General features: G+C 38.3%; 2 protein-coding genes across 2 annotated transcripts; both read left to right on the forward strand.

Annotated features, from left to right (window-relative positions):
* Positions 1-1,537: 1,537 nt before the first annotated feature.
* LOC311145638 (homeobox protein HMX3-like) lies at positions 1,538-2,810 on the forward strand (the record flags this gene model as incomplete). The annotated part of the gene is made up of 2 exons (XM_084181905.1): positions 1,538-1,826; positions 2,200-2,810. 2 exons carry the CDS (start codon positions 1,538-1,540, stop codon positions 2,808-2,810), a joined length of 900 nt encoding a protein of 299 aa, XP_084038031.1.
* A 7,504-nt stretch (positions 2,811-10,314) lies between these two features.
* Positions 10,315-12,107, forward strand: LOC311148681 (homeobox protein HMX2-like; the record flags this gene model as incomplete). Its single annotated transcript, XM_084185661.1, has 2 exons — positions 10,315-10,585; positions 11,560-12,107. 2 exons carry the CDS (start codon positions 10,315-10,317, stop codon positions 12,105-12,107), a joined length of 819 nt encoding a protein of 272 aa, XP_084041787.1.
* Between the last annotated feature and the right edge of the window lie 9,539 nt (positions 12,108-21,646).

A 21,646-nucleotide genomic window follows, 5' to 3' on the forward strand; every position in this document is an offset into this window, starting at 1 on the left:
AAACCTATGTCATAGCATACGAATACACACAATTCAGGCACATGCGTCCCGTGAGCCTTTGTGTCCCAATAAGCAATGCAAATAATTGCAACTGGACTACATTTGGAGTTAGGCAAGTGATTAAAGATGCGCATCCAATTCACAATCATTTGATTGCAACAATATTTTAATTAGGCTATATCTAAATGTAAATATATATTCCTTATTCTGTAAACCTTTTATAATAGGCCTAGTGATAATGTGGACATCATTTGCAACCTCTTTCAATAGAATTGTTGGCAGATAGTCCATGGGGGAAAAGGTCAAATTATTTTTATCAATTTAACTTATTCACTCCAAATTGTGTTAAAACATGACACCTGGAGGGAAATTATCTTGTCTGTGCTGTAATAACGAAAGTTTGTATCCTACCCTGTAAAACTATAATAGCTATCATATAAACATAGTCGAATGAATCGTGTAAGTGGAATAGGCCCTATGTAGGTAAATATTTTGCACAATATTTTGCGTGTAGCCAATTATGGGAACATTTGAAAAATGTATTTACTGGGTAATAATCAAAATATATATTTTCCCAAATGTGATATAATCCACAATATCCTACTTTGTTGTAGGCCTATCGTTATCTGAACACATGAAGCTCTATTTTGTTGGTGTTTGTGTTAGGAAAATGGCCATTATAAAAAGCAGAACTCACATCCATAGCTTGCCGAAAATTGTTCTTGCTCTTTCTGAATCTATGCTATATTATCGATAACTATGAATCAGACCACAACCTCAAAATCCCCTAATTCATAATCACTATAATGTTTTTTAATATTGCTATTTTTTTATTTAAAAAAATTATCTCCCCAAACCCTGCATCAAATTGTGATATAGGCATACTCTGCTATTAGGCTATAGGCTGTGTTCGGTGAGAGTAATTTGCCTATTGTAGCCTACTTCCAACGAAGCTCATGCCAAACATTTCATTTTGTGCTAACAACCCTGTCCTCATTTGCTATCTAATTGGACTATATAAGACCAATAACACCAGAAAGCTACAGCCTACAGCCAAAGCGCAAAGTTAGGGTGGACTTCGTTGTTATCGTGTAGCCTACACCCCCTCTCTCTCTACCTCGCTCTCTCTCTCTCCCCCTCGTTCTACTTCCCATCTCTTCCTTAATCCCATTTGCCATTGTACATGCCCAATCGCCGTGTACTTTCCGCATTTAACTTGGATGACATTTTTATTTCATCATTAGCATCCGGCGCCAGACTGACGCTGTGGACACAGTTGCATTTTGACAAAGGAACGCACAAGACTTGGATGCAATATCGGTATTATTTTGTTCTCTCTGAAGACTATTTACTTTTCTGATGTGTATTTTATTTTTGACGTTCTCGATCATCGGGTAATCAAGAAGATATTCCGCATTTAAAACATCATAAAGAAGGACAATTACCGGTCTTCTATTTTTATAATATCACTGTTTCTAAGTCTTTTAACACTTACGTTTGTGGTCTAAGGCATTCGGACCACAACCTCCAAGCAGCAATGCCCGAGACGGCGCAAGAGACGTGCACTCCGGTGAAAGACTCTCCCTTCTTCATTAAGAACTTGCTGAACTGTGATAGTAAACCATCCAAACCCAAGCCCATCTTCGCCTCGGCAAAGGTAGCTTTAGAAGGGGGCTTTTCTCTATCCCAGGTCGGGGACTTCAACTTTCCTCGCTTTGAGTTACCCACACAGAGGTTTGCCTTACCCGCGCACTATCTGGAGCGAGCCTCAGCATGGTGGTATCCCTACACACTCAGCGCAGCCAGTCATCTACACAGAACCGAAGGTAAGTCCATGCACATCTGATTGTCTTCTTTACCTTTTACACTACCAGAAAACGTATAATGTGCGTAATTTGTATAGTGGAAATTGCTATGAATGCTATGGGTTGAGCTTTCATCTGTCAAAGGACATTCAAACAAGGATAATCATTCTTGAACTAAATCCATATACTCAGCAAGTATTTTGTCACTTATGATAAGTATTTCATTCAAAGTAAAGCCATTGTCAGCATTGTATGTTTCTATTTGTCTTTTGCGCGTTCAAGTGAATGGTATAGCCAACTGTTATTTTATATATTTGCTAAAGCATATCCAGTGTCAACGAAGTATTGAACATGCAGCCATGTTTATAACCCATATTTCCTGTCGTCATTTTAGTTGCCGAGAAGGCACGAGCAAGAGACTCCTCTCCCACCTCTGGCACCGATCGCGACTCGCCAGACCTGGTGCTCAAATCTGACCCAGACGGCAAAGAAGACGAGGACAACAAAAGTGGTGATGAAATAGTTCTTGAAGAGAGTGATCCCGAGGACACAAAGAAACACAGTGGGGTAGACGACTGGAAGAAACACGAGGACGGTGGGGACAAGAAAGCATGTCGAAAAAAGAAAACACGCACGGTGTTCTCCCGGAGTCAGGTGTTTCAGCTCGAGTCCACCTTTGACATGAAACGCTACTTGAGCAGTTCGGAGAGGGCCGGATTGGCTGCGTCTTTGCACCTGACAGAGACCCAGGTAAAGATTTGGTTCCAGAACAGAAGAAATAAATGGAAGAGGCAGCTTGCCGCTGAACTAGAAGCTGCAAATCTGAGCCACGCCACTGCACAGAGGATAGTGCGAGTGCCCATCCTCTACCACGAAAACTCTGCCTCAGAAACTGTCAGTGCGACCGGGAACGTGCCTGTGAGCCAGCCGCTCCTCACCTTCCCTCACCACCTCTATTACTCTCACCCAATCGTCACCTCTGTGCCGCTACTCAGACCGGTCTGAAAAACAAGAGGTTGTTGTCTATATTCCTAACTCGTACAGAACACTACACAAGACAAACTGAAACAATATTTTTGTAAAGAAGAAAAGAAATAGAAAAAAGAGAGCCATGCTTTCTGTCAAAGAGGACCTATTGCGCATTTTTTTATTAGAGTGCAGTTTACATTGTCTCTGGTATAATTTCACACTATTAGCATATTGTTGTTATTATTAATATTACAAGTATTATTATTGTTATAATTATAATTAGGCCTATTATTATTGGGCCTTTTATTATTATAGCAGCTTTGAGATAATTTCCGCTAAGACTATCCAGTTCACACTGCCCCAAAATACATTTCAGCAAGCCTGTTTTCCCGGCGCAGAACCATAACATTCCGGAAATTACATTGGAGTTAATTTTGTTTCATTTCTATTTACAACGCGGGGTGTTATTTGGTGTGTTATAACAATTCGGTAACATTGGTTTGTTTTCTATTGGACAATGTGATTTTGATATGGGCAATACTGTAAACACTAACATTTGACCACAAGTTATGTGATAGACCCATTCATTTCATTGTGTTTTCTCTTTTCTCAACTATTTAGGAATATCGGACAGATTATCGAACGGGCTCAACATTATCTTTTTACTCAAAACGCTTTAACAGGGGACAATCAAGATACACTGTTTTATGTACAATATAATTGTAGCTTATAGGCTTATTGTTTTGATATACTGATTTTCATTTATGCTTGCTCGACAATGTCCTTATAGCACAACTAAGAATTTAATTTCATTGCCTTTTGTGTTTTTGAAACATTAACATGGTGTACAAATGTATATGGATATATTGAATCGAGTCAAGGAAAAGAGCTACCAGTTGATGCTATTCCATTGAACAGAAATACACGTTTTGATATTGTATTGTGAAATAAATGGAGGTTATTCCATATTTAAATATTTCAAATCAGTGCGTACTCAAGAATGCACAATTATGTAATTAGGTGTAGTCTACATATGACTCGGGCATCTATTCTGAAATGTCAAATTTTGCCCGTTTGCCTCCCAAACAAATTAGGCTATTGTCGACTTTTAAAACGTCTTCATTAACAGGATTTATTGTTGCATAATGAAAATGAATATAACTAAACAAACAATAAAACTTTCCATCAAATCTTTATTATAGACCCAATATAATTGTTGTGGCTTTCAAAATTGTCATGTGTGAGATGAAATCAATATGCTCCTGGCATATACAAAGAAGAGGATATTCTGCCTAAATACTGTGTCTGATCATAAGTCAATTCTCATTACAGAGGCTCGACTGGGTCTATCTAACAACAAGTGCTACTGGTCTGGCAGACCACGTGGCCGACACTCCACCGAGACACACTACCATAGATAGCGGTGGTTGACTGAATAAGAGTATTACAATTTGGATGCTAGACATATTATATACAGTATATTGAAACATTTATCATTTGAACAAACATGGTGGAAACTGTGAATAGACCATGTAGCCTATGGACATCATAAAAAGTTAGAATTAATCAAAATTAAGCATTATGCATATACATTGGCGCAACTTCACAAACTTAGCTATTAAAACCACTCACTGACCTTTTTTATTTGCTTTAATTATTAGTAACTAGTTCACATTTAATTTGTCATCCATATTGACTGTAAATACAGGTAGGCCTACCTCAAAACCGCACGCTTATTTTGGTAGATCCATAAATAATTATGTGAATGAAGAACATGAGCAGGTGCGTAATCAACCTGCTGTTATGTACTTTAAAAGTTGTTTTACATAAAAATGTATCGGTCAATTAGATGCGTAACTGCCACCATCTTGACGAAATTATGCGGTAATGTATTCTATTCAAAAGAGAAAAATGGCATTCCCTAATACTAGGCTGTTCAAACTTGTGTGTGTGTGTGCATGTGTATGCGTGCGTGCGTGCGGCGTACGTGAATGCGTGCGTGCGTAACGCCAGGCTAATTTTAACATTTAATTTCAAAAACGTATACGTTTAATTTTGCAACAATAATCGTATTACTTGTGGATGCAGCTTCTATGTCTGTCTTCGGTAGCGGACAGGTGCAATTAGCCCACCAAATATGCAATTTGTCTTTGACGTAATGGTTGTATTGTCAATTTTGGCTGTGTAGTTTCAGGTGGGTCAACAAAACCTAAAGGCCTAGAGTTAGGGTTTGCTCAATTTGGTTTCATGTTCCAAGGGTTTAGTTTGGTAGCATCTGGCTATTCACACACCAGTGCCAATGTCTCTGCAGTGCTCGTGCATGCCTACAATTCACCTGTGGAAGGTTTATGACATAGAAGTAGAGCTATTGCAAGTGGTCGAAAAGATACATTTATGTTGAGTAGTTCTCCCAAGTCTTTCGATCACCATAGGCCACATTAATGTTTTAGGAAGTCGAAAGGTTTTGATAGCTATATGACAACGATTGACTCAGACTCTCTCCTCAAACCTTCACATTTTGTATCCACGTTATCTTGTGGACTGACTTTTTCCTTTTAAAACATAAGGACATGTACTTTGCTAAATCATAATGTTTCACCGATTTAATGTCAGTCACTCATTCTTCCTTTATTGTGGACGAGATAAATTTACATAGCTGCAACATTAGTCTAAAATAAAGTTTTGAAGTAGCGAAATATTTAACACATTTATTATCTACAATGTTAAGTGGAATAATATAAATATCAATATGCAACGAGTTGACTATGCAATTACTGTTGAAAATTAGGCCTACTTTGTTATTTTATTCAGCATTCCTTCAAGCTGAGTAGAAACCAGTCAACGCTTTGCCTCAAAGGTCATTTTCTGATTTTGTCTCTAATGCAGTGATCGAAAACAAATCAGTAGCTACTCTATTATGACTGCATCACTAGACAAAGAGCGCATTCAAATATCGTCTGATAATCACTCATGTATTGACGTATTATATCATGCAAACTCAACATGGACCCATTACAGAGAATTAATAGATTGGTATCTATGGCGTTCTTCCCCTAGCACATATTGATCTACAAACGTAAAAAATATTGTTACAAATAAGGGCATTGTTCACGGGCAGTTTTGGTTGCGCTCATGACCTTGATTTGCGCGCATAAATTGATAAAATGACAACTCGATAATTTCCATTTGTAGAACATATTTATGTAAAGTAGAAGGGGCGAGAGCAAACATAGGATAAAGTAGCCTACATTTGCAGAAGCAGGGCAACGGACGTAACCGCAGGAAAGTTGAGTGCTGATCAAGTGCCAACAGCTTAAGTATTTTCAGCCCTTTCCTGAAACCCTGGGCATCTGTTCACGCATAGCAATTTCTTTACCGTATGTAGGCATAATTATGTTCATTGAGCTTAAAGGGAAAATCCACTCAAAAACTACCTTTTGGTATTTTTTAAATTAGTCCACTGTTGATACAGTCCCAAAATGTTTTGCATGTCAGAAGTCAAGTTTGAAAGATATTGGACTTTCAAGAAGCAAAGTGTCACAGGCCACATCGTGATGATGCAAAATGCATTAGTCAGGAAAATACCAATAGATAGTTTTGGGGTGGATTTTCCCTTTGATATCAAAAGTTTGTTTTTATTTTATACATTATTGACAAAATGATGCCACGATATTTACAAGTGTATGCAGGCTTGTGGCAATGTCTAAGCAATTCGTACATTAGCCTACATGAATACACTTTCTGTAATTTCAAATATATACAAATGTCCTATGCAAATGTTTTAATGTGTTATAGGTGAGAAGTGGATGCTTCAAATCCATCTACTATCATCATTTTTTTCACCCTTATTTTACCAGGTAAGTTGACTGAGAACACGTTCTCATTTAAAGCAACGACCTGGGGAATCAAATTCGGAGATGTATGAGAAGATGTTTTATGTTGCTTGCTGCCAAGTTTGGATGAATTCTCTGCCAAATTGTACATATTTGATCATCTTAGTAAAACGTGAGCTTTAGGCATGTTGTTATGGCCTATAGAAACCTAAAAAACACATGTCAACGCGAGGGCACTGGCCTTAGCACAACACTTTCTGGACACACTTATTTTTTAGGAAACGGAAATCTTTAAACTAGTATCCCATTTGCTTGGTGATTGAATGCGAGCATCAAGATTTTCATAAAAGTTATATTAAGTGAAACATAGGTTGCGGGGCACCGTCTGATTGGAACAGTTTAAATGTTAATTGTGTTTTTAATTTGACATATAGTTGCTGTGAAGAATGACACCAAAACGCCAAGGGGCGGTCGATTTTCTTAATTTCTCCCCTAGGAATTGATGAGTCTATCAGGGTAGTAGATTGGAAAGCCATTAAAACTCAATGGTGAGGTTGTTAATTGGAACTTGATGGATATGAGCCCTTGGATAGGCTATACTGATCCAATCTTCTTTACTTTTTGTTTTCCAATAAATTACCCAATTCAATTCCAGCGGAAGATTACATAAATTGGAGCCTACACCTCCAGGGTTCGCGCTCTGCTTTGCTCTTACGACTGCCTCGATCCCTCTCTCTCTCCCTCTCTCTCTCTCTCTCTCTCTCTGCTATTTGAAAAAAGGAGCTGGGCTAGGATCCTTGAATGAAAATCGAAACATAATCAACGTTTATACTTAGAAAATGTATTGATATCATTTTCTCTGGTAATTTCCTTATTTTAGAGTTGGACACATCATATATCATAATACACACGTGTAGGGGTCTTTGTTTGATATTTATCGAAGCTTGATTCTTAGATCAAAGCTGCTCATAACTTCATCGGTCTTTCTAAGACCCTTTTCCCATAGTAAAGATCGTGTTCTGTTATTGCGGTAGGGCTGCAATACAACACCTATCATTGTGATAGAGCACGAACGTCGACCGCGCAATGCTGTTTCTGAACATGTTTTCTATAAGTCAAATGTACAAACGTCATGGACAGAAAATGACTGCAAATAAGAGAGGTGAATACAGGATCTTCAGAAACGTTAAAATAAATTTAAATGACACAATTACCTTTATGCAGGCATATAGGCCTACAATGAATTATAATGCCATTTATTTTCTTTTGATAGGCTATCATGAAAAATATCTTCAGATTTGTTTAAATAACCTCCTAATGCCTGTGGAGTTTAATTTGTATTCAATTGTTTGATTAATTATGTAATGATTTCTTGTTAAGGATAGCGTATAGGGGTATAATTAAAACTTTAAAAACACATCGCTGCTGTTGACAAAGTCTTTGTTTAAAAAGAGCGCGTATACAATCAGACCATTTAACTGTCATGGTAGATTTCACGCCTTATGTGTAGTCACCGTAAATCCAGCGCAATCTGACTGCCCTCATATATTACCCCAGTAAATATAGCTAGCCTACGTCTCGGTGGACATATTCGTTCTTGACAATCACACGAGGGGTTTCATCATCACCTCATCAGCACCCTCATCATCGTCTTCATTATCGTCTTCATCATAATCGTCATCCTGTTACTCCTTCCACCTATCAAAGGATTAACAAAACCACAATACAAAACAATATTGAACAGAATTAAGAGAAAGGCTGGGGTCGTCAACCCCTCCCTTGGCGCAGCAGCATGAGGGTTAGGGCGCTGACATTATGATTAAAGCTGACCGTTTGTAATGTGTCTGGGGTCCCTTAGAAAGCAGTAAAGAGGGATAATGTGCTAGAACTGCGAACTCAAGCCCCGCAGCTGCCCCGCAAGACACAGTCAGAGAGAGAGAGGGAGAGGAGGAGCAGGGGCGGAGCGCGCCCCCACCCTCCAATCAATTAGTCAATCAATTAGCAGGTCTCTACTCCACGCGAGGCAGATTAGCTGTATTAATGATCAAATTAATTCCTAATCGCAGATAGTGGACGTGGAATTAGTTTATTATTTTCAGGAAAAAATTGTTAAGGTTCCGTATTAGTTCCAGTACTGTATGTTGGATTATCTGACCAATTTACCATGCACAAGGCTAATACAATACTTTCCATTCCTTCAATGAAGTCATTGTGCAGTACTTGTGTCTACAGTGGCCTGTAATAGCATATTGTGCATTTTCCCCCGAGGGTGTTTCAATGGTATGCTATTATTCAATTTTAACTAATTGTGTTAGGGATATGGGGTTTGTTCTTTGAGGGAATATTCCAAACAAAGCATTTTACATTAGTAAGTGAAAAGGTTTAAATGATAGTCTATATCTATATCTAGAATAATAGGCAAAGGGAGAATCATGACCAAACATCATGCCGATGTAAAACATGTAGAATATTATTCTCTCCATTCACTTCAACACTATAAGTATTGCAGGGGAAATAATAAGGGTCTACTACAGTGTAATAACAATTTGTTATGTTGTCTTGCAATAGGCCTATTTGTGACAATATTAATTTGTAAAATTCCATCAACAAAATATTTAATACTTGTGATTGAAAAAAAGGTAAAAGAAAAATCACTGAATCTCATCGTTAAAATACTCATTGTGACTTCCATGGTTGCACCTGTTTCAAATTTTCTCATAGCCTCGTGAGTGGGGAATTCATCCCCAGTCTGTCCCCTTAAATTGTGAATCAGGCCCACGTATTAGGTAAGGAATTTGCTACAGTTCAAGTTGTGTCAATATATATCACACAAAAACAAAACAAACAGGCACAAAAAAACGACACACAACATAAGACTTGAAAATTAGAAACCTTTCCCTACACAAAATTCATAGCCTAAACAATTCTCTCTTTTCAACCAAACGTCCAATGTAATTTAATGTAGGTTATAATAAGAGACATGTTGCATCAGTTTCTGAATGAAAGTCGATGGATATTATGCATATGCAAAACGTCATGTGCTGAATGGTCCTCTGTAGCTCAGCTGGTAGAGCACGGCGCTTGTAACGCCAAGGTAGTGGGTTCGATCCCCGGGACCACCCATACACAAAAAAAAATGTATGCACGCATGACTGTAAGTCGCTTTGGATAAAAGCGTCTGCTAAATGGCATATTATTTATTATTATTATTTCTGGCAGAGAGAGAGATGTAGTCTGTTGAAGTAATTTAATAGTCTGACATGTGTGATTTGCCTGTGCCATAAGGCCTATATTTGTCTTCCTTCACTATCGGATTCAAAGAGGGACCAAAAATGGAATAAACCACAGCCTGTACATATTTGTCCTTATCTCCTCTCATCCTATCTCAGAACCTCAACATGAGTTTGAAATTTCCGGGCTTAGTTTGAGCGTGTGATTGGCCCACGAGGAGCTTACCTACATGCAAATGAGGCAACGCCACAATACTGCCTTTAGTCCAGAGCGCGTGGAAGTAGACCAGGAATACATTCATGTTCCCTGAGCTCCAGGAAAAAACAACCCAAGCACCTACATTTCTAAAAAGGGTTTACAAAAAAAACAAAAAAACTATTTTACACAAGAGGAGTCCTCACAGACCAATAATAAGAAAAGAAAAAATAATACAAAAACTATACGATATAGCCTAATCTTACTGTTATGAGTCGAGAATGAGTACCACAGAAGACAGCGGAAGCAAGTGCTCGTCGGCCCCGATTTCCACCTTCACTATTCAGTCGATATTGGGCAAGTCGTCGGAGAAGCCACGATCGGGGGCGAAGGAGAGTTCCAAGGGACTGCAGCCGGCGAGGACGCGCTCGCTGTCGGTGTCTTCCGAAGAGGAGTGCAGCGGTGGGGAGGACTCTGCAGACTGTTTCTGCTCGGATCCTGGTCACAGCGAGCCATGCAACCAACATCAACCACTTAATTTTTCATGTTTAGGTGAGTAGATTACTGAATGTAATTTGTGTTCCGCGTAAAACGTAATAATTTTTCTTTAATATTGTTTTTTCTTGAATAGATTTTCCTCGCTGACATTTTGCCTTCGAAAATAAAGGCTTCCTTTCCAAGTTAAGTAGGCTATATAATGTATAAATCCATGGTATCTAACGGGATATTATTATTATTATTTATATTTTTTATTATTAGGCTATTATTATAATAATAATAGGTCAACAGTAGACTAACGCAGGCTAGGCCTAATTATAAACTTATTTATGATAAACTTAGCCTAGTACTTGTTGAAGTTTAAGCTTGTAAACTTCGATAACTCTATAGTAGCCTGTTTGTGACTGCAGATATGTAGGCTATCACTTCACTTTGTTTAATGTGTTGTATTACTGCTACATCAGCGAACAGTGGAAAGGTCAAATAATTAACAGGATGCTTCCCCCGTCATTCCAAATGTAATCGAGTCTTCTAATTGATTAAACATGTTTTCACAATGACTGCACTACATTTCGTCAATTGAGCGTTAAATGTAACCTGATTTAATTAATATTGTTTAATTAAAAGGCCAATTACAACCTTTCAACGGTCAATTAATGAGTCAAAGTTCACACTTAATGCACTCTTGTACCGAGTATCGAATAATGTTAGTTTTAATAGGGATTTTCTCCAAACCTGGGTTGGCCAACACAAAACATTTGAAAAATAAGTGTGAAACCTTTGAGACATATTCTACATTTTGTGACACATAATTGATAAGCTGATCTAAAGGCAATAGACTAAAGCGTCCAGTAGCCTATCTTATGGTGATGCGTTTATCTTGAGGGTAGGCCTACACCATTTATCAATGTTGATAGGCTATAGATGATATGGAGGAGGACATTGGGAAATCAGTTTGTTGAAATAGTTAGACAATATTTTATTTTATTTCCAACGCACCTTTATACTGGTCTTTTTCTCCAATGCAGGTGCAACCAAGGGACTTATTTCAGGCCATGACGGGATTGCACGGCGACCGCGCTTGACACAGCCTCTGCTGCAGGATTACAAAGAGGAACAAGAGATACCATGCAATCCAATGTCACCTATTTCCGAGGAGAGACAGGCAGACGGTGCGGACAAGCAGAGTAACTCGTCCAAGAAGAAGACTCGTACTGTCTTCTCGCGGAGTCAGGTGTACCAGCTCGAGTCCACGTTTGATATGAAGAGGTATTTGAGCAGCTCCGAGCGAGCCTGCTTGGCATCAAGTCTACAGCTAACAGAAACTCAGGTGAAGACGTGGTTTCAGAACCGCAGAAACAAATGGAAGCGACAACTGTCGGCGGAACTGGAGGCTGCGAACATGGCACACGCATCCGCACAGACACTGGTCGGAATGCCGCTTGTTTTTAGAGATAACTCCCTGCTCCGGGTACCAGTTCCAAGATCTATTGCTTTTCCAACGCCACTGTACTACCCTGGCAGCAGCCTACAAGGGTTACCACTGTACAATCTGTATAACAAGATTGAATATTGACTCAATGCCTGTGATGACAGTCCACAAAAATAACACGTTAACACACGACAGTACTTTCTTATAAATGTATGCCATAACTCACGTCTATTATATCACGTTATTTGTTGAAAATATATATGTCTTATTATGCAGCAACTGTATGTTTAACAAGAAAGCAACAAGCTTCTCTAAATGTATAAAATACACCATGTGTATAATCATTATTTTGTACCTTGATTTTGCGTTCTTCTCCCTTTTTAACACGTTATATTGCGGGAATTTAGACACTGCAATACAGATGTAATCAAGTGGACTATGTTTCCCAAACGAATTATGGATGCATTCAAAAACCGTTTTAAATTGAATGTGAATATGAAATATTGAGGTCCAACTACCTTAATCTGTCAAAATACTGGAAGAAATTGGGTTTACACATCTGGGTATAGGGAAGTGCAAACTCGTTGCTTCCATTTTGGGGAAATGTTATTGTTTTTATTTTAATCATAGGCCCACCAAATAAACTGCTAATTCAATAAATTTTCAATATCAATGAAACATGAGTTTGGATTTATTGTACATTTCCCGTTTTTAATATTTATTTCGACAACTCAATTGTGGCATTCAATCCAGTTTTTGAAAATCAGGGAAGGAAAAACGAATTTCATTTGTACAATGGTTATATAAAATAGCTTACTTATTTAAAATATCCACACTGCAGCACAAAGATTATTAAGTCAAACCTATATTTGTTCTGTTTTCTGGATAACTTTCTGCCATGGAAGATTCATTCAACATGACATCCAGCTACAGTTGGCCAAACTATTTTATAAACATATGACTCTGCAACTAACTAGGCCTCTAAAGGTGAACAGTGATACGAAAACACCCTCTTAGCCAGTGTCATAAACTTCCAGTATGCCAGAATTCATTTGAAAAACTTAAAAACATCTAGATTGCCTGGTAGCCTAAAAACAATGTAGGACACTGTTTTTCCGTATTCAACACATATTTGTCAAATGTGAACAATGTAATACTGTACTCTAAGCCTCATAGGTCTGTTGTAACAAGTGCTAATTTGCCTACTACTAACAGTGTTACTAACAACATGTGCTATTAACAACAAAGTGTTGTGAACATGTTTTCACAATAAGGGGACTACAGTAAAAAAAAAAAAGATCTATGTATACAAGTGATTTCAGGTGTAGCCTTCCACTGCAGTATTACTGGCTGCAGATGGGTTTATGTGCTGCTTCCCCTCAACCATGGGTACATAATGAGCTATAAGGTCGTGTCAAACACTTTGGTTATATTTATGTTGCCTGTCTTAAACATAAAGACTCTTTTCATCTGTCATCACAGTCCTTTGGCAAGTTAGCCAATGTGAAATGTGTCATATGCACTTATGAGAGTGTCAACTCAGTGGTCTGCTTAACCAATTGCAGGGGGAAGGGAAAGAGATGTACACCATCAGCAGCCAATTATAGCCATGGCAGCATATTCTGACATTTGAAGTGTGCAATACAGGAACTTCTAGCCTTGTTGGAGGAAATGTAATAAGCAGTGCTATTGTTAAAGTTCAAGACTTACTGCATCCGTGTGTGATGCTTTTCCTTTTCAAGATAGCCACCACTGTATCGGTTACAGTGAAAAATACTTGTTAACAGATTAGCAAATTGTCTTTCTGGCCAAGAAACCTGTTTTGAAATGGCATACCACTTTGAGTGTTTATAGGGTGAAAAAAATATATTTAGCTCTCAAATCACTGATTGTTGTAGGCCCAATTGGTAGCAGTGTCATTCTCTATTGCAGGATTACAGTCTAGTTGTAACAAGTGTATACTGTACAATATTAGGTAATACATAAATAATAACATAGGCCTACAAGAATGGGGCCAACTCCATTTCAACTCAGGTCAATTCATGAAATTAATTGAAATTCAAGCAATGTAAAACCTTTGCCTGGAGCTTAGATTGATTTTAAACTTAACAGACAACCTAGGTCAGTTTCTACCAAGGTTAATATAGTAAACTAAAACTGAAACTAAAACTAAACTAATGATGAAAAAATAATTTAGTAAACTGAAGTAAAATAATTAACAAACGCACTTGAAAAACCAAAGTTATACTGAAACTATTATCTTTGACTCCAAAACGAACCAAAATAAAATAAAAAAACATCATGAATTATGTTCAGGTAGAGATTTGTGTAAAAAAAAAATGGGGCAATTTTTTAATGTGGTTTTCAAGCTTTTTTTCAGAATAGGGTTTTAAAGCTTCTGAATCTGGTCGGTCACATTGAGATATATGAGCAGCACCGCAGATATTGGCCGAGTTCCCTTGCTTAGACGTTGCTTGCATCAACCAATGGTCATTGACTGTGCAATCGGGCATCAAATTACTATAACATGTTGGTCATGTTCCTCTGCTCATGTTGCTGACGCATGCCAGATCTTACAACGCCTCAATGGGTATTATACAATACATATCAGCTAACCACATATGGTATAGCAGTCTGGTGCCCGACCGCACAGACAATGCCGTGTCAAGCAATCATTGTTTATGCATGCAACGTCTGAGCAGGGGAACTACCATGATGTGGTTAGCTGATATGTAAAATACCTATCCAGGTGTTGTAAGATCTGGCAACTGTCAGCAACATCTGAGCAGAGGAACATGCCAATTGAGATGAGCATGATGCAAGACTTTGCTCTCACACAGTCACACAGTTTCTGCGCATGTGCACGGGTGAGCTTCATGCTACAATGTGGTAGCTATGGGACCAAAATAGCAGAGACGTTTATCCTCGCGATTCAATGCTCCTGGTTGTTGAGGAAATTGACCCACTACTACTGTTTAATTGGTGCATCTTTGTCATCTCGCTGAGTCTACCTTTAAACCTAACCTAACCTATGACCTGACCCATCACTTTATGCATTACTGCCCCACAGTGGCAAAAAGTGACATTCCAAAAAACTCAGAAATTGTACAACACAAAAATGGCTCCTAGCCTAACACACATGGGCTACTTTCTTACCCTTACACTAAAACTACAACTAAATAATAGACAAATGAAACGTTTTTATTAACTAAATAAAAACTACTAAATCTGATCTGAAAACTAACTGAAACTAAACAGAATTTCAAATAAAATTCTTAAAACTAATAGAAATAAAATGAATATAAAAACACAGAACTATAATAATCTTGGTTTCAACTATTGAAACATACATATTACGCACATTTTAGTTTTCCATGCCTACCAATAAGGCTATGAAAAAACTGAAAGCTATTTTGGTACCATTGTACAATAATGCAGCACATCGACAATGGTTGGATATACACATTTTGGAAATAACTCTGTCTTTTTGTATCTTTTTTGTACCTTTGCTTGCTCTTACAGTATTAAACTACACTATTTGGTTTCTCTTACGTTAATAGGCCCAATCAAACAACACACACACACACATAATTTGGTTGCTCTTACGTTAATAGGCCCAATCAAACAACACACACACACACACACACACACACACACACACACACACACACACACACACACACACACACACACACACACACACACACACACACACACACACTCACACACACACACACACACACACATACACACACACACACACACACACACACACACACACACACACACACACACACACACACACACACACACACACACGCACACAGACACAGCTTACATCGTCCAAGGGATCTCCCTCTCCCTCTCTCTCTCTGTGCTAATGGCTATACATTACCCTGCAGCATCATGACTAGCGAGGCTCCGTTGCCCTGCAGTTTATTCCTGACCCAATTCCTGCAACATCCGCCCCGTGTTCTGGGCAAATGGATTGCATTAGACAACAGAAGTGATTTATGGGTAACTCTGATGCTGGCGGAGAGGTGCAGGGGGATGAATTTGTGACAGATAGGAGAGGAAGAGAAAAGAGAGAAAGAGAGAACGCTCATGAATAGGAGCAATAGTGTTGGGTGAATGAAGCTGTTTATTAGTTTCACAACGGTCATTAAGCCATCAGGTTTGACGGTAATACACTACTCTCCTGAATGGATGTTTGCGCACCACTGACTTGTGGGAAATCTGCATGACCTGTCACCTGGTGTTGTTTGATTTACAGGAGATAGATCGAACGGGTTGGAGTGACTGAGCAGTGAGAGAGAGAGAGAGAGAGAAATAAATAAATAAAGTGAGAGGGCCTTGTGTTATGCATCTCCCAAATGGCAGGTATGAATTACACATTTTAATAGTGAGGCAATGAAAATGATTTGAAGTGGTTTAAACGACAAAGAAACAGCGGCTGGAATCACGGTGAAGATTTCTTGAGATGATGTGTTGTGCCTTAGGATTCATCAAACCTGCCTGGTAAAGTGAAAAGCAAGTGTAATTCACTTTGTGGTATAATTTATGGCAAGAATAATGGTAACTGTAGAGCCTGTGGAGAAAGAGGGGCAGGGGAATAGGATGAGCTGAAGGATTCCCAGGATATTTCTTTCATCCCTAGAGGAATCTATCTACAGGATTCATAATGTTTACATTTGACTCAGCTTTTCCCATGTGGCAGTCCTAAAATGGATACACAAATAACAATAATTTGTTTAGCTATAGGACTGTATTATAGTGTAATTCTGTTCCAGTTAGACTGCACGTTTGATCTGAAATACAAACAATACCAATATCATGTTTGACATGGCTGTAACAAAGTGGCATGTCATCATTCACACTTTCTGTTGGCTTTATTATATTTGTGTCACCCCATGTGTTACTGTTTACATTCCTAATGAAATACCATCCCACTGGGCACAAACTGGTTGAATCAACATTGTTTCAACGTAATTTATCAACGTATCGTGACGTGGAATCTATGTGGAAAATAAATTGGATTAAAAAAAAAAAGTAATCAATGTAAACTGTTTTGAGGGTGAAATGTCAATCACAGGATTATGTCATCATTGTAACCAATTTTCAACAAAGACAAACCTTGCATAAAATATGTTGAATTGTACCTTTGAAACAACTACAGATCTCCAACTTTTTATATATACAGTAATGTAAATAGGCTGGGCAGCACCTCCTATTGGAGAGTTGATCTACAGCTATTAATTTGGTCCAGAGGGGACTCGTGTACGTTTATGCAGCACACTCTTAGAAACAAAGATGCTATCTAGAACCAAAAAGGGTTCTTTGGCTGTTCCCATAGGAGAACCCTTTGAAGAACCCCTTCTGGTTTAAGTTAGAACCCTTTTGGGATCAATGTAGAACCCTTTCCACATAGGGTTCTATATGGACCCCAAAATAGTTCTACCTGGAACCAAAAAGGGTTCTATCTGGAACCAAAAATGGTTCCACCTGTAACCAAAAAGGGTTCTTCTATGGGGACAGCTGCAGAACCCTTTGTTCTAAGAGTGTATTGTAGGGGAAGGTTATAAAACAAAGCACCTTGACCAGATGCAGGGCCATGAGGTTGCCTCCAGAAAATAGTTTTAAAAGCGATCGCAATGCATTAAGCCAGACAACTCTCAAGACCTGTTTTGCTCCTTAAATGAATTTGAGGAAGGCATAACGAGGTTTTTGAGGCAGGCCTGTCATCTGCCACCCTTTACCAGCTCCCTGTATTTATGGTCTAATGGTTAAAAAAGAGAGCTTGAGCCAGAAGTGATTTTTCATGATTCTGTTTTATATCAATTGGAAATGGATGGGCCAAAGGGAAATTATGTTTGAAGACAAAAATACTCAGCCATTTTGCCCATGCCCAGATAGATGCACAATACACAAGGGGGGGAAATAAATAAATAAATAAAATAGGCCTATTATCTAACAAGAGGTTTACATGGTAAAGGTGTAGTATATCTATGGCAAGCAACATTGGTTGCCATAGATATTGGCTATTATTTCCTGAAATGTCTCAGGTAGATTAAGGCCTGGCACCACACCCTAATAGGGAATTTTTCCTTAATCATATCACAATCAAGTTTTACCAGTTGAATGTGGACACAAATATAATACTTTTTTGTACTTCAATTTTTCAGAGATCTTGTATTAAAATATGCAAATTAGGTGATATCTAATTAAATATGTGCATATTTGCATATCACGTAAATCTATTTTTCTGGACACTGGAAAATTTCAGCCTAAATATTTTTGTTTCATTTTGATAAGACACTCCAGGACCAGATTTACACATAGCAGATTATGGATAAATACCTTTTTCACCTTTCCATCTTTAAAATAATAATGAAAAGTACGTAAAATGCATATTGTTCTGATACTTTCTGATATGTTATAAAAAATGTATTCATACTGCTTGACTGACACATTTTTTGTGTTACAGCCTGAATTCAAAATTGATTGAATAGATTTTTTTTCACCCATGTGCACACAATACCCAATCATTACAAAGTGAAAACATGTTTTTAGATTTTTCTTTCAAATCTATTGAAAATGAAATACAGAAATATCTAATTTAAATAAGTCTTCACATGCCTGAGTTAATGTTAGAATCACCGTTGGCAGCGATTACAGCTGTGAGTCTTTCTAGGTAAGTCTAAGACCTTTGCACACATGTATTGCACAATATTTATACATTATTATTTTTTAAATTCTTCAAGCTCTGTCAAGTTGGTTGTTGATCATTTCTAGACAACCATTTACACTGAGTATACAAAACATTAAGAACACATGCTCTTTCCATGACATAGACTGATCAGGTGAATCCAGGTGAAAGCTATGATCCCTTATTGATGTCACTTATTAAATACACTTCAATCAGTGTAGATGAAGGGGAGAAGACAGGTTAAAGAAGGATTTTAAAGTCTTGAGACAATTGAGACATGGATTGTGTATGTGTGCCATTCAGAGGGTGAATGGGCAGGACAAAATATTTAAGTGCCTTTGAACGGGGTATGGTAGTAGGTGCCAGGCGCACCGGTTTGTGTCAAGAAATAAAAGCAGGGCATTCTACCGGAACATTTTAGAATTTGGACACTGTCTCATTGGCCTAACGTTATATCCTAATTTGACTTTGGTGCAGGTCATGTTGTTCTTCACATTACCATCTGTGGTAAACACACACTATATAAAATAAAATCAAAGTGTATTTGTCACATGGACAGACACAGAAGGTGTCAACGGTACAGTGAAAAGGTTACTTGCATAGTGGAGTCTTTTGTTTAGACATGTAGCTAGCTAGCTAAACAATAAACCATAATACTAACTCATAATATTACTACCATGCATGAATCTGCAGGTAGCTAAAGCTAACCAACTAGGTTCAATGTTAGCTAGCTAGCTAACATTAGGCTATAACTAGCAATGCAAATGGATTTCTGAGATACAAATAATATTACTACACAGATCATACACGTAACGTAACGTTAGCTAGCTAGCCAGCCAGCTAACTTTAGCCAGCTAGTTAACAGTACGCTTTAACTTGCAATTAAAATGTCTTTGACAAAATTAGAAATGTATAATATCTGAAAATGTTGCTAACTAGACTCTCTTACCCATATACATGGATGAACGCTTCTCCCCCTCTGTCACAGATGACATGGTTTCCCTTAGTTTGAAGATGTAATCCGGAGAAAGGTGTTTTATACAACAGCCGTCTGTGTTCTCTTTTTGACTCCCTCCGCATATTTGCAATCAAACTCCAGAATTTTCTCCATCTCCTTAGCTATCATACGCTGTTTCCACCGAGCATTCCACTGATTTCAAAACTCTATCAACTTGTTCCGTGACAACAACACAGTTGATTGCGGTTTCAGAAGACTCTACAATGTCTGGTTCAATTAAAATGTTTTTACCTAAATCAGGGATTTCCTCATCGTCTGATTCATTTTCAGTCAGCATGGCACGATCGTCCTACAGAAAGTGGAGAGCATTAGCAACACTTTTGCAGTTCTTCATGATATCTTTAAAAAAAACTGCGTTATAAAGGATTACTTACACATACTGAGGAGTTTATGTTATAAACAGAAGCATGCTACATGGCAAACCAATCCAAACTCATCTCTCGGCATGTCCAGCCCATCCATTATCTCAGCCAATCATGGCTAGCGGGAAGGTTCCTGTCTTTTTCCATGGCTAAACCAACTAGGCTTATAATTTAACAATTGTATTAATATTTACAGAAGGCGTACACGTTTGTTATTAAGGCACACGAAAGTTCATGTTCCAGATGGCATTTCTGCCCAAAAAATGCATTTTGATGAAAAATAAATGTTTACGTTCAAATGCCTCTCCTGTGAAGTAGTGACGTACGACATACAGTACGCCTAGTTTCCTGAAACGAGTCACATACAGTATGTTTATTGAGTAATGATTTTTGATCACTTTCACAGGCTACATACAAAACCTGGTGGATGAGTTCTTCAGCAGAGTCGTGGGAACCCCCCTACCATATCAGGAGCTGTTACAGAAGGCTGAGGCACTGACCAGACACCAGTCCTGCTTCAGAGTAATGGAGGACACTTGAATCAGGTTGGTCACATTTGATCTAGTCAATGGTCAAAATACTATATGTCCTGGAATTCACATAACCACCGCTGATAATGTAATCAGTGTTGTGTGTGTCTTGTATGTTGTAAGGAGATGCCTCCTTCCACTGAGCCAATGGACTACTCCTTGGCCCGAGTGAGCAATGCCAACCAGTCAGTGCCATGCTGGCACGTGTCCCTTGTGAATCAGGATCTCTGATTGGCTATGTTCAACTGTGTATTTACTGTTGGCATGACTGTATGGTGACAGTCTTTCTCTCTCTGCCTTCCTCTGTGAAATAGGAGCTGGGTCGGATATAGGAGCCGATGTCAGGCTCTAGCATGACCAGTATCTGTGAAGAGAGGGTCCTGGAGCTGATCTACGCTGCCATGCCCATCAGGCGTTGGCAAACACCTCAGAAGAGACAAAAGGTGATTACTAATAAGACAGTACATCACAAGTGTTTAGTAATATCACCCTTTCAATACGTGTCACTCTTCCTCGTTTCTCTACAGATGGAGGTCAGGAGATGCTTTTGAAATGGAGTCCTCTGACTGAAAGACAGGTTGATCCTGGATGTCTGACTTGGGTGAAACCTATCACTCATCATTAAAATTATACAAGACATATTTGTATCATCTTTTGTTATTATTAAATTGAATGGTACTATCAATAGGCCGGGGGGTGGGGGACCCTGTATATTCTTCACATGTCAGGGAACTCCTGTCTTATATGGGACACCATACAGGATGGTATAATATTTGCACATAGTGATATTAGTAGAACACTACTTTTACAGTATTATGGGAAGTATGGTTTATTCTACATTGAACGGTTACATTTGAAAGTTATCAAAACACTTTGTTTAGAATATCTACATAAGTTCAGCAATTGCACTCTTCTCATATTACTCTGTAGGCTACTGACCGATGCAAAGCTTCCACCTGTAGGGATATTAGTAGTTCTGGGATTTGTTTCCCAGAAAAGGTAACAGCGGACATAAGGAGAGACGAGACAAAACTAGCCAGTTATAGAATATTGTGCTGTAGGATAGG

Source organism: Coregonus lavaretus, assembly GCF_964263955.1.
Source record: "Coregonus lavaretus genome assembly, chromosome: 1".
In the NCBI taxonomy this organism is placed as follows: domain Eukaryota; kingdom Metazoa; phylum Chordata; class Actinopteri; order Salmoniformes; family Salmonidae; genus Coregonus; species Coregonus lavaretus.